This window comes from Telmatherina bonti (assembly GCF_933228915.1).
Source record: "Telmatherina bonti genome assembly, chromosome: 1".
In the NCBI taxonomy this organism is placed as follows: Eukaryota; Metazoa; Chordata; class Actinopteri; order Atheriniformes; family Telmatherinidae; genus Telmatherina; species Telmatherina bonti.
In genome coordinates this window covers 21,768,828-21,785,747 of record NC_136619.1, presented here as the reverse complement: position 1 = coordinate 21,785,747, position 16,920 = coordinate 21,768,828, and the positions used below count along the sequence as shown (strand labels likewise).

The 16,920-nt window shown below is 36.4% G+C and overlaps 2 protein-coding genes across 4 annotated transcripts in view; one reads left to right on the top strand and one right to left on the bottom strand.

Annotated features, from left to right (window-relative positions):
- Window positions 1-1,725: 1,725 nt before the first annotated feature.
- rnaset2 (ribonuclease T2) lies at window positions 1,726-15,365 on the bottom strand. Of its 3 annotated transcripts, none has more exons than XM_079239516.1 (10): window positions 15,258-15,356; window positions 8,782-8,859; window positions 8,516-8,570; window positions 6,402-6,451; window positions 5,007-5,064; window positions 4,656-4,720; window positions 3,675-3,788; window positions 3,417-3,462; window positions 3,210-3,284; window positions 1,726-3,098 (listed from the first exon to the last, which is right to left on the bottom strand). In XM_079239516.1, coding segments are annotated over exons 1-10 (738 nt in total). In that variant the 5' UTR covers window positions 15,260-15,356; the 3' UTR covers window positions 1,726-2,903. The 3 variants fall into 3 exon arrangements, with proteins under 3 accessions (XP_079095642.1, XP_079095643.1, XP_079095644.1); XM_079239517.1 differs by lacking the exon at window positions 15,258-15,356 and adding an exon at window positions 10,903-11,069; XM_079239518.1 differs by lacking the exons at window positions 8,516-8,570; window positions 8,782-8,859 and having other exon boundaries at window positions 15,258-15,365.
- The window catches only part of myom2b (myomesin 2b), a 35,608-nt gene continuing 32,914 nt past the window's right edge, over window positions 14,227-16,920 (top strand). The window contains exon 1 of the mRNA XM_079239507.1: window positions 14,227-14,352. The gene's annotated coding sequence lies outside the window, so the exon portion shown is untranslated. The remainder of the gene's footprint in view (window positions 14,353-16,920) is intronic.

Sequence of the window (16,920 nt, the reverse complement as noted above, 5' to 3'; positions counted from 1 at the left end):
CTGGTCATATAGATGCAGTGTGACAAATGGAAAAAAAATCTTTACCGCCTGTCAAGAGATAAAACAACACCATGGCTCATAACTTGACTTCACACTACAATTCAGTAGTTTTAAGGACAACAGTCAATGCTGCAATCAATACTGGTGACAGCAAAAGGGACAGCAATCACAGAGAGTACAGCATGATCTGGTTGATCAGTTGCGTGTGTGTGTGTGTGTGCGCGAATCTCTGTGTGTAGGTATTTGGATATGTCACATCAGCAGCTTTGCAGAGCTGCAGTGTTACATAATCATGGAGAGAAAGGGTAGAGGTGGCAATGGAGACTAGATTGGTTAGAGCTGAGGGTAAATGAGGACTGCTGGTCAACTGAGTAAAGTGTCTTCAGTTGACCTAAACTGTCATTTTCTCTAAATGAAAGTTTCCGTCCAATTCATCTCAAATGTTCCAACTGTGATCGCTAAACCTGAACTATCATGACCTGTGGAGCTTTTGGTGCTACCATCAAGTGTTTGACAGGATTTAGACCACATTGGGATATAAGGCATGTTGTTTTAGGACATTTCAGCACCACTGAAAATGTAATCAGATGTGTTCCGTCAGTCAGCTGTGTTGTGTTGTGGGCGGAGATTCGGGATTATGGACTGGTGTCTTTGTCCCAGTAGGATTAAGGCTGTGTAAGGAGATCACAACATTAATATCTATACTCACAGACAAACTGAGAGACAGACAGACTCAAATATATTACTGTGACTACCTACTTGTACTGTGCGTTACTACATTAAAAGAAAGACATTAGAATGAACTTTTACCTCAAGATTGCATTCACTGTGACTGTCATGCATTAAAAATGCAAATAGAAAAGATATTGTAAAGAGTATTGTAAGTATTTCTTTTTTTTATTTTAAGTCCAGTCTGGTCATAAACACACATAATTTGTCCCCAGTTCTTTAGTTCCATCTGTAAGAAATCCCAGATAAGTTTGATGGATGGTAACTGAGAGCTGTTATCCAGAAACTTGACATATTTAACAGCCATTGTGAGAATTACTCCAAAGGACTGCTTGTAATATCATACAATCATTAAATCCTATTGGAATACAAATTTAAAGCACTTTGAGTTGTCTTATACATGAACAATGCTATACAAAGAAACATCCCTTGTCCTGTGATGCAGAAGAAATGTCAAATTGTAAAGAACATGAGTGGAGAAAAAAAGTTTTAATTATGTGGGTGGTGCAGATGTCTCAGAAACATTAGCACAAAGTATGATAGATTTGGTCTTCAATATATATGAACAAAATTGCCAAGTGGACATGAGATGCAGTAGGTCTTAAAAGTACAGTAAATAAACAGCAATTCAAAAAGAAGTTATGAAATAGAAATAAAATCCACAAAGGATCTAGCAACAAGACATGAAATGGAGCAGGCCCTTTAATTCACCCATCCACTGTTTACTGAAGCCTTATTAGAAAAAAAAAAAGAAGAAAGGGTCTCCAGAAGAGTGCGGTTATCATTCAATGTCTGGAAAATGAATCCCAAAGAGGGTTCAGACTCTGTTGAAGAACAAATGTGTCTCAAAAAATTGTACATCCTTCCATGTCAATAAGCATGGCAAGTATTTCCTTTTTTCCAGCTAATATCCAAAGAAATGAAGGTTGGCTCAAGATATTTGCACAGTACTGAATATTGACACAGCAATTTATGACAAAAAGGAAAAATGTCAAGATATTTTATTGACATTACAAATTACAATGTACAGCTGTTCATTTGAGTAATTTTACATCACAGGAGTCAACTGCAGATATTGAAAAATCATTTAGCTTTAAATTGAACTGATTATGCTTCTTCTAGGAAATAGCCCCAGCTAACCAATCCAGAGAGAAACAGGCCATTATGCAAATCAATCACTCTTAACAAAGCATTAATCTGCACAGGCCTCAGAACAGCCAAAATGATTTGTAAAGAGATTGTTTGACATCTTGTGCATGTTCCTTGAGTTTTCCACATTCCAGGATTTGCTACTATATTGTAAAAAAAAAAAAAAAACTGCGCAGAAGGAAGTAAACCCTTTACAGGTGTGTCCCACAGAGAAACAGACCTGAGCAGGACAAATTTAACTCAAGTGCATTTACTTGGCAAAGATCCAAAAAGTAGTAAATGACAATTGTCACATTCATTTACAATGCATGAAATATAGAGATAATGCAAAGCAAGACATTTAAGCTCTTAAAATAACAATTTTCTGTTGAAAAAAAAACCTTATTATGTGTACTGACTACTATAAATGTGCAAACTGGTTCAACAATATTGATGACTATCAATTAATGTGTTTTTTGGAATTTTTTTCAATGGTAATTTTAAGAGACATTTTTCAACTAACAAAGTTCCAATAATACACATAAAAATTATAACATTAAAAACAATTGGCACATAAAAACAACTGTAGAATCAACATGTCACCAGAAATATACCATCACACAAAAACTCTATAGATTAACATGGTATTAACATGTTGTGCAGAGATGTCCTCTGTCAGACTCTACAAGGAAGAATCAGTGATAGAATTTAAGTGCAGCACAGCATCATGTTAGTGTACATGTGTGCTTGTGTTTGCGCTCTTTTTTTTTGCAGAAATATAAACATCTTATCTGAAAGCTAAATCCCAGCCAGACCTTTAAAATGAGTTACTAGATTACACTAAATCATTTCACACATTATCAATAGAGGTACAATGTTTATTGTTAAGCCTGATTTAAAATAAAATTTAAAAAAAAAAAAAAAAAAAAAAAAAAAAAATCAGTAAATGTGTGTGTGCAAACTAAATCAGTTGATTTGTAAACAAGAATTAAGTTGTAGGTTTTTTATTTTTAGTGTGTAATTACGCTTCAGTTTATGTATGCATGTCATGGAAGTGGTGGGTAGTAAACGGGCATGTCATGGTCACAAACCATGAATCCTGATGCTTTGTTAATAGCCCTGTCATCGTCCCAACCTGCCTTTGAAACAGTGTTCATGATGAAGTGTTTCTCGCAGTCCAGCAGGTTGAAGTCACTGTCGAAACAAATCTCAATCTGCCCCAAAATCTGGACATCAGCATTCTGTTAACCACAAAAATCAAGAAAAAAACTTAATCTCCAAAGTGTTAGAAAGGAGGAAAACGCATAATTTAGAATTGATTTCCTTGTGTGAATTAAATTAGAGATGTATACCTTTGAGGAATGGGCACACTGGATCTTAGGTTTGATCCCATAGAAATTTTCTATCACTCCTTCAACTTGGGAAAACTGCACAACATGAGCAGAGAGGAGAGCATTAGTGAAAGGCCGTAGCAGTGACCATTTAGTTGTTTTTTTTTTTTATTTACACAAGATTAGATCTGTGTTTATCTAAAACTGATATTATAAATAAAGGCTTACTGTGTAGTATTTTTCAGATGGGATAATGTCAAACTTTCTCAAGATGCTGCAAAAACAGAAGGACAAATTCTTTAAAGTAACAAAGTCGTAACTGGCAGACAAAAATAAATGAAGCATGAAACAGAAAACTATCGATGGCAAACATGGATGTTTAAGGTACAGAACATAACACCAATACAACTAGTTGAACAAATCGGGTGGGTGTGAATGTAGTTGACTGTGTACATATGTATGTGTGACAATGTTATTGCTGAATACCTGGTCAAATCCACTTTATGGTACAATTCCAGTGCCTTACTGAAGTACTTGTGTTGAGTGTTCAATGTAGCTGCTTTGGCTGCACATGTGCCATGTTTTTGCCACTCATATTTCCTGTTGAAAAAATGCAAATAGGGTGGTTTATTATTTCATGTAAACATCCTCAATTCAGAAGCCATGAAATACTTTGCCATATTATGGAATATCTGTACTATTCAGTAAATAGTTCCTGAAATCGACACATGTGAAGTTGGTCTGCTCACTAAGATCTGCTTATATCATATTTTATATTGCATTACAATAATAAATACACTCTACATCAGGGGTGTCCAACTCCAGTCCTGAAGGGCCACTATTCTGCAGGTTTTCCATGTATTACTGTAACAACACACCTGACTCAAACTAATAAGTCATTGTGCAGAACTTTATTGGATGTTGGATCCATTTAATAGAAGCCAGGTGTGTTGGAACAGGACAGTGTCACTTGAGGACCGACTTTGGACATTCCTACACTACATGCAGGCAAGTCCAAAAAGAAGAGAAAAAACATAGACAGTCAGCTTGAACAAACTTTGGCAAAGCAAATTCTTGCAGCCAATCAGAGGGGAGGCAAACTTTGAAACAGCAAAAAGCATTAAATTAAATAATTTGGGACCATTTAAATAAATAAAAAAATATTCTGAAAAAGATTATTATATAAAATTCTTTTAAGTCTTTATGCACAAACTAATTTCATGGCTTTGTAGTAGCAATAATGTAGTTCTTCATTAAGATCATCGTCCATAATGGAAACAACCAAGTTCCTGAACATCCTGAAGTATGTGTTGAACAGGCAAGTAGAAAGATAATTATATAATAGAAATGGTATTAGTGTAGCACTGCAGTGTTAAAAGCTAAAAAAAACAAAAACAAAAACAAAAAAACAAAACATCCAAACAAACATGCAATAAGAAGAATGTAAGCTTGACAGATCAGTTATACCAAAAGCCAGCAGATAAAGGGCGACGCAGGTCAGGCCAACTCTTCTCCATGTCTGGAAGCAGGTCCTGAAAACACACAACCAAAAACATATTCATTCTATCAGAGAAGGTAGTCTTCTGTTTATAGAAGAGTAAAACATTAATATATCTGTTCATTTTTTACAGATTCAAGTATGAAATTAATTATTTTGCATCCCTAAAGTAGTATTCTTTAGTGTTGCTTCATCCTGGCTGAACTGCACTGAACTGGAGACCATTCTAATTAATCTACCAGTCTGAGACAGTCCAGGTAAAGATAAATTACATTTAAGAGTTTAAATGATAAATATGTTTGGTCTGAACAGTGTTTTACCTCTATTTGGGAAGAGTTAAAATGCCATGAATTATTGCAGTCGATCCCCTGATCTGGCCTGAAACACACAAAGATTCACAATTTCCCTCAGAGAGAAAGAAGAGACAGTAACAGAACTAAAAAAAAGTGCACATTTAACCCAAACATTAATCAAGGACATTTTTGCTGTGTACTTCATCATTATTTTTACCCATTTCAACATAGTTAATAGTTGCAAATCTGCAGCACTTTCCTGTTCAGTGTTTCAGTGCTATCCACATTCACACTGCTGCTGTTTGGTCCTCTTTAAACGGACCATGATTTGCTTCCAAGAATAGTATGATTTCTTTGGCACAGTGTGAAGACCAATTGCACTCTGATGTAGACAGAAGTGAGCTCCGGTCTGTGCCTGCTGGAAAGCCAGGGGTTTCAGTTCGCTTGCTAACAGACTTTCCAAAATGAAAGTGATGTCTGCCAGCCACATCAAGCATCAAGGAGGAGGAAGTGATGCAGATTATTGCTTGGGTAGGAGGAAAAGCAAAACCAATAGCACGCACACAGAGAATGTATGTTCTGCACACTGCAGTAAAGTTAGGAACACCAGAACCAGAGTCCTACATGGGTCCAACAACAACCTGGAGTCAGCTAAATGCATTACGATGACCAAACCCGACCTGTTGATATCTCCTGTTGAAATCTGGACCCGACCTGTTTATATATAACCTGACACCCGACCTGCATATAAATATTTTATTAATTATAAATACACCCTTTATTTTAATTGTTTTACTTCAATGTACTGCTTTGATTTAGTTTTATTCATTATTATGAACTCTTTATGATAGATGTGTTTTAGCTTGTGAAGCACCTTGTGCAGCATGATCTTTTGGAAATGTGCGAAAAAAAATAAACTAAAGCATATCCTTGATCTAGATCAGGAGAATGCTGCATAAACACGATTTCATTCACCATTCCTGGTTCCAGCTGTGTTTTTTTCATAACCAAATAACAGAACCAGCAGCAGAAACAGATCTCACTGGCTACACTGCATGGGAAGGTGAGAACATTCCTCGCAATATGCACATGGTTTGGAAATACTCCTGAAGGGCTTCACAATAAAGGTGACGTGGGCACCTGATCAGTGAAAAAAACTAAATAAATAAAACATTTTTTTTTCCTGCAACTGTCCTTACTAAACAAATATCTGCCTGAATTATGTTTGATCTAAGGAAGCCAAAGGGAGGTGTGAAATCTTTCGGAAATATCTGCGCCCCCCCCCCCCCCGTATCTGTGGGCAAACTTTCTGGCAACACATTTTTCCACAACTATTCTTACACAGAAGTAATCACTTGCTATTGTGGACACATACAAAAATACACTCCAATATGATTAAAAAGCACTTGTGCACACACTCACCAGAGTCCATGTAGCGTCCAGTAGCTAATGTTGGGGTGACAGTGCTCCATCTAAAATGTAATAAATAAATAAATAAATAAATAATAAATAAATAATACTGTATAAAAGGCACAATGTCAGTATTACACAGTTAAAACTTGCAAACATGAAATGTATACTCAATTACCCAACTGTCCATGTTATGCTCATTGCTCTTATAGTTATCGGTAGTCTAGCCATCTATTACTTATGTAGCAATGGGCATGTCACCTGATGCACTGAGATGTACCTCGCTCCATTTCTCTAATGTATTAATGTATAAATATGTGACAATATTGCCATCTCTAACTTATTTCTCCTTTTTTCTGCAGGTCTTCCTGAATAAGTGCAATTGTACATGTTGATCTATCTTTCCTGTCGTCTCCACCCCAACCAGTCGAGGCAGATGGCTGCCCTCCCTGAGCCGGGCTCTGCCGGAGGTTTTCTTCTTGTGAAAGGGAGTTTTTACTTCCCACTGTCGCCTCGTGTATGCTCAGGATGGGGGATTAAATCGAAGTCATGACTCAATGCAATCAGTTGGTTTCTATAATAGGATATGTATGAATTGGCTTGAAATGATGTGGATGTTGATTCGTGTATGTAAAGTGCCCTGTGACAACATTGTTTTGAAGTTGCGCGATACAAATAAAGCTGAATTAAACTGAATTAAGAAGCTTACGCTTCTCAAGGCTGACATGGTCCCACTTAAATTGAAAATTCAGCACTTTGATTTGCCATTAAGTTGCTATTTACATCTTCCATAGCTTCTCCATCAAATAATCCTCACCAACACCATACAGTCCAAGTGTGCTCAAGATGGTTACAACATAATATTCAGCTTTACTGAAGCAAAAGCATTTATAAACATTAAAAAAAAAATAAATCAATATTAAATAGAAACTAAAAACCCAATGTTGACACATCAAACTTATTCAGCAAACATCTGTTCTATTCTATTCTCATTTAGCTGATGCTTTTATCCAAAGCAACTTACATTTATGTAAAAAAAAAAAACCCAACTGAACTATCTTAAAGGTTCTCAAGAGAGCATAATGAGCAGGAAAAGTGTGGCCACAAAGTGCGAAATAAATGCTGCAACTTACAGAAACTACTGTTCAACCACAAGCAGAAAGTTACCACACCCTACGACACTGATGACACATTCAGTCTCATGACTTACACATGGCATGGTGACAAAGGCTTTTCATCTTTCTCTACCAATCATTACAGAGAAGTAGTTCACTTGACAATGCTTCACACCAGCTTGTCAAGATTACTGGCTCTTTCACGTCAAAGCCAGATGGACCAAATAAAGTTGCTCAAGAAGACATATTCAACAATATATATTGATGCAAAAGCCAACAATGTATGTCCATATCCTACTAATAACAATAAGTATTTATTTAGCTTTTTAGAAACATTTTTGTTCTGGCCCAGATGCTTATGTCAGAGCTGGAGGAGAATGGATAGGATGAGATGGCTTGGTCTCTGGTAAAAGGCTGCCATTGCTAGACCTTACAGTCACATGAAGATGTTGTTTTCCTTCTATACTACTTTGGTTTCTCTAGGCGCAGATCCCCAAAACTTTCATAACAACAGAAATTGTATGACATCATCAGCACATATGTGGAACTTTCCAGATGCAGTTTAATTGTTTTCCTCTTTTGTTTAGCTTGTTAAAGGTCAGTATCTCTGTAAAAGGAATAATATCTTGGATATTGTTGACAGCTACAAATCTTCCCCACTTCTGCATTTTTAGACTGTCAAACCACATTTTCTTCCTTCTCCAAACAACTTCATGTGAGATCATAAAACAGGGTGTTATTTTGGTACAAGTAATTTAAGTCTCTAATCATTCAGGACTGACTTTTTGTGGCAAAGAGACTGTATCTTATGATCTTATTATGCACGATCTTGTAGCAAGTAATCATCAACTTGTTGGGTTCTGGATCTTAAGTAAAAACATACTACTAATGTGTATAAACAACACAATATAATCAAAGCTGGCTCTAGTTTTATCATTTTTTCATAGTAATTGCAACATTGAATAAAAAAAAGCACATGTTCCAAAATGTGAAGTACAACAAGACACTCACAGAACAGAAGGTGTTGGGCCAGTGGTGGGTCAGGACCAGTTTGGTCCACATATGGCTGAAATGAACAGACACTTCTTAGCAGCTTCTTATTTGTTTGTTATTTGTATAAAATGCCATAGACAACTATAATTATAAGACAATATTACACAGAGAGAGCTGGTGTAAATATAAAAACAGACAAAAACAGAGGCAGTAAAACAGCATCATACTTGGACAATCTCCTATGATAATCATCTCTACACATTTCCTGTGATATCTGGACTCACGGAGAAGATATGACAGCTCCAGAGAACAGGGCTGCAGCAAGGCAGACTAAAAGAGGTGAGCAGAGCCTCATGGCTGACCTAGAAAAGAAAAACAGATTTCACAAGAAAATTTACTCAGGAAACTGTTTCTATGTAGCACTCAGTACTGAACAACAGAATTCCAGATTACTGCAACATCCACATTAAAACCACATACTAACCTTGGTGTGAATAGAATTTAATCAGAAAGCATAGGCACTCATTGTTACTCATTGCTATTTCAAGGTTTTGGTGAAACAATGCATGAAAAATAATAATAAAAAGAGAGATCAGGCAAGTTATAAACATGCACATATACACACAGTTTCCAAAATAGAAGTGTTACCTTTAGTGACCGACATGAGAAATTTTAAGAATGGTGTAAATTAGCAAGTGATCATTTAATTAATAATTAATCATTTAATTAATAATTTAATAATTCAATGCAGTTGAAATATCATAGTTGAAAACATCCCACCTGTTAGAGTTGAACCAACAATAAACTTAAACTCATCATTCACACAGACATTAAATCAATCGACTATACAGTTCCAGATCTACTTATACAAATGTTTGTAACAACGGAAAGTAAAAATATACATATATAAGTGAGAACAAAATATATTTAACATATTATAGTGTAAACATGGTGTAGTGGTTAGCACTGTGGCCTTTTGTGGGGAGTTTGCATGTTCTTCCCATGTATGTGTGGGTTCTCTCTAGGTACTGTTCCTCCCACCACCCAAAGATATGCATGTTAGGCCGACTGGCTACTCTAGATTGTCCCTAGGAGTGAGCGTGAATGGTTGGATGGATAGTCTAAGCACAAAGCAACATGCCAGTCTACATTTTAGTTTGCCAGAGTGTCTAGAGATTCAAGATGTAAAGCATCCACGTGGCCATGGATAAATGCATTGAAGTACTAAGATTAACATCATAAGCAGGAAGCAAGTAATGTCCCAGTCAGGTGAGAGTGTATTGCTATGCACAGACAGATGCCATAAACTAAATGTTAAATGAACCCTGTTGAGTTGATGATGGACTCATAATTTATTGACTCCGCTGACCGAACAGCTTTTGGAAGCTTCAAGCAATTGTTCAGGAATAACTTTGCAGCGTATCTGAAGGCCTAAAATCTTTACTGGGCAATGTCCTTTTACATGCTTCCAAACACTTCACTGCTCGGCTGACAAAGGCCACAAAGATGCCTGAATTAAGACCTGACCTATTTCATCACCAGAAATACTACTGAGGGCTTAAAGGTCTTTATCAGATGTGGCATTACCAATGAAGTGACTCCTTTAAAAATGATTTGTTATTCTGTGGTCGCTGCTTCAGTCAACATTCCTGTTGAACGCTCCAGGAAGTTTGATGAATTATTCACATGCCTTTGCTCCACACAAAGACATATGAATTTATTTTTTAAAAAGATTTTAATGACACATGCTAATGTTACTTTTTGGTTGCAAGTGAGTTTGGAAATTCTTTGGGAAGGCTCCTTATCCCTTCATAGGGCACTCAGTGAAACACCTTGAAATTAGAAATTTTAACCTGAAATTGTCCTTCTGGTATGTATAAAGACCTCCATTCCGTTGTTACATTAACAACAACAACAATATGAAAGAAAACGAAATGATCAAAAATAGTCACTTGCCCCATAAAGGGTTAAACACAATAACTATTGTACTGCTGAAAAACTAAACTCACATTTCCTCCATTCAATATTCAACTTTAAAGCTTAGTTACATTTAAGATAAACCAGCTACTTTTAATCTAGAAAACAATCCTAATAAATGTAAATGTCGCATATAGGTAACTATGTAGCAACCGTTTAAGACTGCGCTGCAATTCATAATGCCACCAGAAGAACAAAGTGTCGTGGATATTGACTATTAATAGTTTAGGAGAAGGAAAACTTAGTTTATATTAGCCTCTGGAAAATCCATATTTAGTCAAACTTCGACTTCTAAGACGAAGAAAAGAGCACAAAGCTGTAGTTAACAGGCTCGTGAGGAAAATGCTATTTCCGCAGAAAACATTAATGGAAGCTATAAGTTCAGTTAGCAGACAGAGAATTAGACTTAAAGCATTAGAGAAACTTACCTTTCCTTGGATCGTATAAAGAGTAAGAGAGAGGTGTGGTGTTGAAATGAAGGCCGGGGTGTATCTTGTTGAGATAACTAGGTTACAACATTCAACGAGAGTACATTACCAAGACACAGCAGCTAGTTGTTTATATCCCGAGGCTTCTTCCGTGGGTCTGCACCATTTGTCGCTAGGATGGTCCGGCGGAGAGCAGGCTGGGAGGAGTTTTCACTACATTTAAAAACCAGCAACGCCGAGAAACAGCCAGGGCACCAGCCAGATCATGACCCGTTCAGAAATGACGGCTTGTTCAGTGAGAGCACCCCCTTTTTACCACATGGGTTAAACAAACAGATACACTTTTCCACAACGTTGCAACTAGATAATGATGTGTTATTCAAGTTCAGTAGACAACTTTGCATAAATATGATTCCTAAAATAACTTCTGCTTATTTTATAACAGTTTTATCTGTACTAAGTACCGACATTATGTTACAATCCACCAAATTTCCCTTTTTCGTTGAACATTTTCACATGTTTAATGTTTCATTCATACATGTTTGAAAACTATAACAGGAAACAAATTTGTATATACTTGCATTATTATTATTATTATTATTATTATTATTATTATTATTATTATTATTATTATTATTATTTTTATTCATTCATTCATTCATTCATTTTCCGAACCGCTTATTCCAATTCAGGGTCGCGGGGAAGCTGGAGCCTATCCCAGCCGGCTTTGGGCGACAGGCAGGGTACACCCTGGACAGCTCACCAGTCCATCGCAGGACATTATTATTATTATTATTATTATTATTATTATTATTATTATTATTATTATTATTATTATTATTATTATTATTATTATTATTATTATTATTATTATTATTATTATTATTATTATTATTATTATTATTATTATTATTATTATTTCGGCATGGCCCTTTTGTTTAGGCAAAGCCGTTTTCCACTCCATTTAAATGGTTAAATCCTCATCGGCCGCTCCCATTCATTTCTCCCCGTCATCCGGCTGATAACAGGAAAGGAGCGGACCCACTCTCAGCAAATCGTGAGTTTCGCATGGACTGAACGTCAGCACGCAGTAGTTTGGGCTTGCTTGATCGTCCCCTACCGGTTACTTTGGGGCATTGCACTAATATTTTTTAGACTGTTGCAGGTTTTCTTTGGGAAAAAACAAAACAAAACAACAAAAACCTTTGCGTTCACAATTGCAGAGCAATAAATAAATACATAAATACATATCTTTGCATCTTAAAGTAAATTATTTTTTTATTTTATTTTTTAAAAAAAAACATAAACAAAACAAACTACTGTAACATGATTTCCCATGAAGTAGCAATTTAAAAACACACTCAACTCAGTTTTCTTTTAGACACAATCACACAGACACATACAAATAGAGCACATGTACATTTTGCTTACATACCTCTACTCCATTTTCCACTAACTCTTATCCCTCATTACTGTCTTGCAAATCAATGTCAGCATAAAATGATCACTTGAATAAAAACATCTGGTTTGATGCTACTGTGAAGAAGCTATATCTTGGGGATATTATTACACCAGAAGCCAGCCCACCCAGGCCAGCGTGGACCAGGGTCAACACCACAGCCACAGGCATGTAGTGGTGGACCCCCACAGCCACCCAGACCAGAGCGGTCAGCACTGCAACAACCACATGAACCAAGTGGACAAAGTTACTTAAGTGTTGAGTGCCCAGGAGGAAATCACTGGAGTTAAAAAGTAAAAAAAAAAGATAAAAAAAAAAAACCTAAAACAATAACTACAGATAAGTACAGTAACAAAAGTGACAAAACTACAAATAAATAATGGAGTTCACAATAAAAAATTAATTTAAATGAAATAGAATAAAGGAATTAAATAAAATTAATAAGACTTAGACAAAATCAAACAAGAAGACCGGTACCAGAGGACCTTGTGGTTCTCCAGGACGGATAATATAAAGCAGGTCAGATAAATAAGAAGGCCCCAGACCTTGAAGACTTTTATGTACTGCTAAAAGACCTTTGAAATAACTCCTGAATTGTATGGGGTCCAATACAATGATTTTAAAATTGGTGTAGTGTTTCGACCCGCTCTAGTCCTTGTCAGAACACATGGCACTGAGCTCTGAAGTAACTGTAGGCTGGAAACAAAAGGCTCTTTTTCAGTTAGACGTCAGACCGGTTTTCTGTCATGCAAGAATACGCACACATGAAGCCAGAATGAGAAAACTATCTTTCTAATGATGCCTTATTCAATATAAAAAATATTGCAAATCTATTTTTCTTCCTGAGTTGTAACAAAGCTTTGTTATGGCTTCATGGTGCATGAACAAATGAATCTCTCACATCATTTTCTTCTGCAAAATTCCATGCAAAGTGGCACAGGTGACTTCAGGGGTCAGAGGTTAGATGTCAAAGGTTAAGAAAATGATATCCCAGAATTTTCTGATTGATTCTCTGCTTGACAGTTATACAGTTATTTGTTAAAAAAAATGATTAAAAGATCGTGTCCAAATGACAGCAACATTAGCAGTTAAATGAGTGCTTTCCTTTACATACTTCCTTCTATCGACATCACTCACATTAAACACTCCTTCCCAGACCCCTGTGCTGCAAAATGTAACCTCACGTTGTCTCCTCACATGATTTAGTCTCGGATGGGAAATGAGTTTCCCAGCTCCTTCACTCTGTCAGGAATAGTCTAGCAGTAACTGTAGCTACTGTTATATATAGTCCATGGCCAAAGTTCAGCATGCGGCACAGCATCTCAAGATATTTCTTAATGCAGATGGACAAAACGCTTTTACAGCGCGCTTGGTGTTGACCAAAGCAATGCTAGATTTAAAACACCTGTATTCTTATGATATTATTTATGTTGAAATACAACAATAAATTAAGATTTTACATGTATGTACAAATGTATGTATAAATTCAAGTGCATTTGCAGCAAACAAAGGTCAAGCTTAATATATCACTTAAGAAAGTTCATTCTGTAGCTGCTATTCTGGCACTGGAGCCATTGATTATTCAGGTAAATGTCTGTTATTCTCCCCAATAACATCACCATTATCACTTTTTTTTTTTTTTTTTTTGCATTGTCTGGAAAACCTGATATGTTTTCACAACCATATGCTTGGCATGCAGTTTTCCGATAATATGACAGAAATGAGTAATTCCCTTTTAAAACCTTTGCTTTAATAACTGTAATGTTCATCTGTTCATCAAATAGTTCACTGGTTGTACTGGCTATGAGTCTTGAAGGATACTGGTTATATATAGGCAGCACTCTGTCCTTATAAGGCCTCTCGGAGAGGCAGGTGGGGGACGACTGGAGACGGGTGGCGGTTTTGTTGGCCTGGTACAGTACTTGGTTTAGGCTGACTCCCTGTGGATTCAGGCTGACAACCGAAGTTGCTGAAAAGAATCACCTCAAGGGGTAAGAAAAAGAACTTTAAACTCTGTTTTCTGGTCTTATGTCCTCTGTATTGTCAGCCTTTCAATCCACCATTTCAAGCTCAAAGGTGGACTCAGTGGGATGGGGGGGCTATGGAGAGTACAGCCAAGAGATGTGTTATGATCCTTAGCCACGGCTAATGGTACTTAAAGGTGATGAATGATATAATACAGTGATTATGAAGGATGTGTGGTGATTTAAGTGGAATAAATGAGTGTCCAACAGGGGGCTCTTTTTGTTGCTATTGCTCAGTGGTGTATTGCTCAGTGGCATTGTTTGTCAATCAACAGGTATTTATCAAAATTTTAGCAATCTGTCGAAGCAGAATACATTTGGCAAGGACATTTGTTTTACTCCTGTTAGTAAAACTCAGGCTTAAAATGTGTTGACTTTGTGTAAATTCAGTGGCACACACATCACAATAAAGGAATCGTTGTTATTTAGTGGTTTTACAACTATTGATGTTAGTGCATAGCAAAATGGATATTGGAATTGTATCGCACTGGACTGTATGACTGTCAGAGAGTTTTGGAGGTTTACAGTTACAGGCATATAGATGTAAGAGCCTGGGTATCACTTTTCAGTTTTTTTCTTTTTTCGTTTTTGCCGTTACAGTATTGAATTGGCTGACAAAGCGAGTGAAGTGCAGGAATTATGGCAAAAGAATATGATCTACCTGCGTGATATTTCTTGGGGTCAGATAAATTTAATATTTACTTGAATCAGAAGTACACCTTCGTCCTGTGTTGATTTATTGTTACCTTTAGAATATGATTTATGAATAAGCTTTTCGCCCTCACAAGGTTATAGTGAGGACCTTAGTGATGCTACTCTGCAATAAGTCAGACCAGCTGGTTGTTAAGGAGGTATGAAATGTGTGTACTCACATTTTTTGCGGTCTCAGTGGACCTCTTCAAAAGGACATATGTATGTGGGAGGGCTACTACCTTAAGAAAATGAAAGAGTGATAAACTACTTTGAACTTCAACTCTATGAGCACACTGCCAAACGAGTCAAATGGAGTTAGACTGTTATTACTGACTAAAGGGTTAGAGGTTAGATGGCAAGGGGGTTAGAACGTGATGCGGTTTCACTTGTCTGGTTGGTTCCCTGTCTGACTGGCAGATTTAGGGCACCGAATGTAAGTTGAACTTGGCTTTGGTGATCGTTAAGGTGACACTGAAGCTGGGAACAACATCTCAGGGATATGGAAATAGGAATGTGACATAACACGTCTCACTCGCCTTCAGGGGGAGGTTAGGTTGAGGGAATGACTTTTTAACTGAACTTATTTTGGGTGTCTGAGGACTATGAAGTGGTGTAAGGCAGTTATGCTCTCTTGTATGCATGATGTAAGGCATTGTTATTGTCCCTCTTACTGAAGGGCAGTATCATAAAGCATGTTTCTTGGAGACACTTAGGAAATGAGATGCAAACTCTGTTATTAACACCGTTTGAGAATGAGTTTCCCTTCTTATAAAAAAAACAATAGAATATTGTAAGCAATAGAACCAAACAGGAATATCCTATATGGCTGAAAGTTAGTAACTTTCTCCAGGTTATATTTTAGATAATCTTTTGTTCACTAAAGATAGATTTTTGCAATTCTTGGGTGTTAATTAAACTTGCTGTAAATGGTAGAGATGAATTAAAAGCTGTCAAATTTGCATAGATCTTTAGTGCAGCTTTGTGGCCAGTTACTGTTTGTTATATACATTTCTAGTCTAACAGTAGTCCACATTTATACCTTATGTTTATATCTATGTACACGTGCCTTTGTTGCTGGTGTCTTTAAATCACTGTGACCTTCCTTGTGGCCATAAAACTGCCATATGCTGTATTTGTGTTTATTTGTGTGTGTGGAAGTGTTGCAAGTCCCATGTGCTCAAATTCCAGAAGGCCGATTCTTTTTGTAGAGGGTAAATAAACACCATAGACTGTATATAAAGGATGGACCTAACCATATGTTATACGTAACAAGTATAACTTGTCAGTCATCCCGGTCATATTATTCTTGGCAGCTTGTATAAAGGCTTTTTTTAAATTTTTTTTTTTTATTAATGAAGACATTTCACTTTCATTTGAAGGGCTCCTTCAGTTCAGTACAGAATTGAAGAAGCTCCTCACATGAATGAATGATGCAACACCCTTGTTTGTGGTCAACATTTTGCTCAAACTATTTGGTTTTTTGCAGTGTTCAGTGAAGCTAAGCGTTGGCTCCAAATAAAAACATGACACTTATTAGTCAAAACTTAGAAGTGCCCATTCTGTGATAACTTTAAATTTGATATGCTAATTCAGTTTAAAAAGGTGAGTTGTAATAAGATTAGTTACTACAAGGGAAAGTCATACAAAGTAAAAAGAGAGTATTTCTAATAAAGAAAATGTTTATTGCATTTTTTTTCTCTTAGCAGGATTGAACATTAATAATAAATACAACAAAACATCTCTGACATAAAGTATTTTTCTTGATTTAAATGACATGCAGCAAGTTTGAAAATGTGACAAATTCAATATCCATATTTCCACTTAAGCTGAGTTTATTTGACA

Excerpts from the sequence above, each read along its gene's own strand:
- rnaset2 (XM_079239516.1), bottom strand. Across the intron at positions 8,571-8,781 it reads GGAGCTGTCATATCTTCTCC|CCATATGTGGACCAAACTGG; the intron begins GTGAGTCCAGAT and ends TGTTCATTTCAG. Across the intron at positions 3,285-3,416 it reads CATCTGAAAAATACTACACA|TTTTCCCAAGTTGAAGGAGT; the intron begins GTAAGCCTTTAT and ends CATGTTGTGCAG.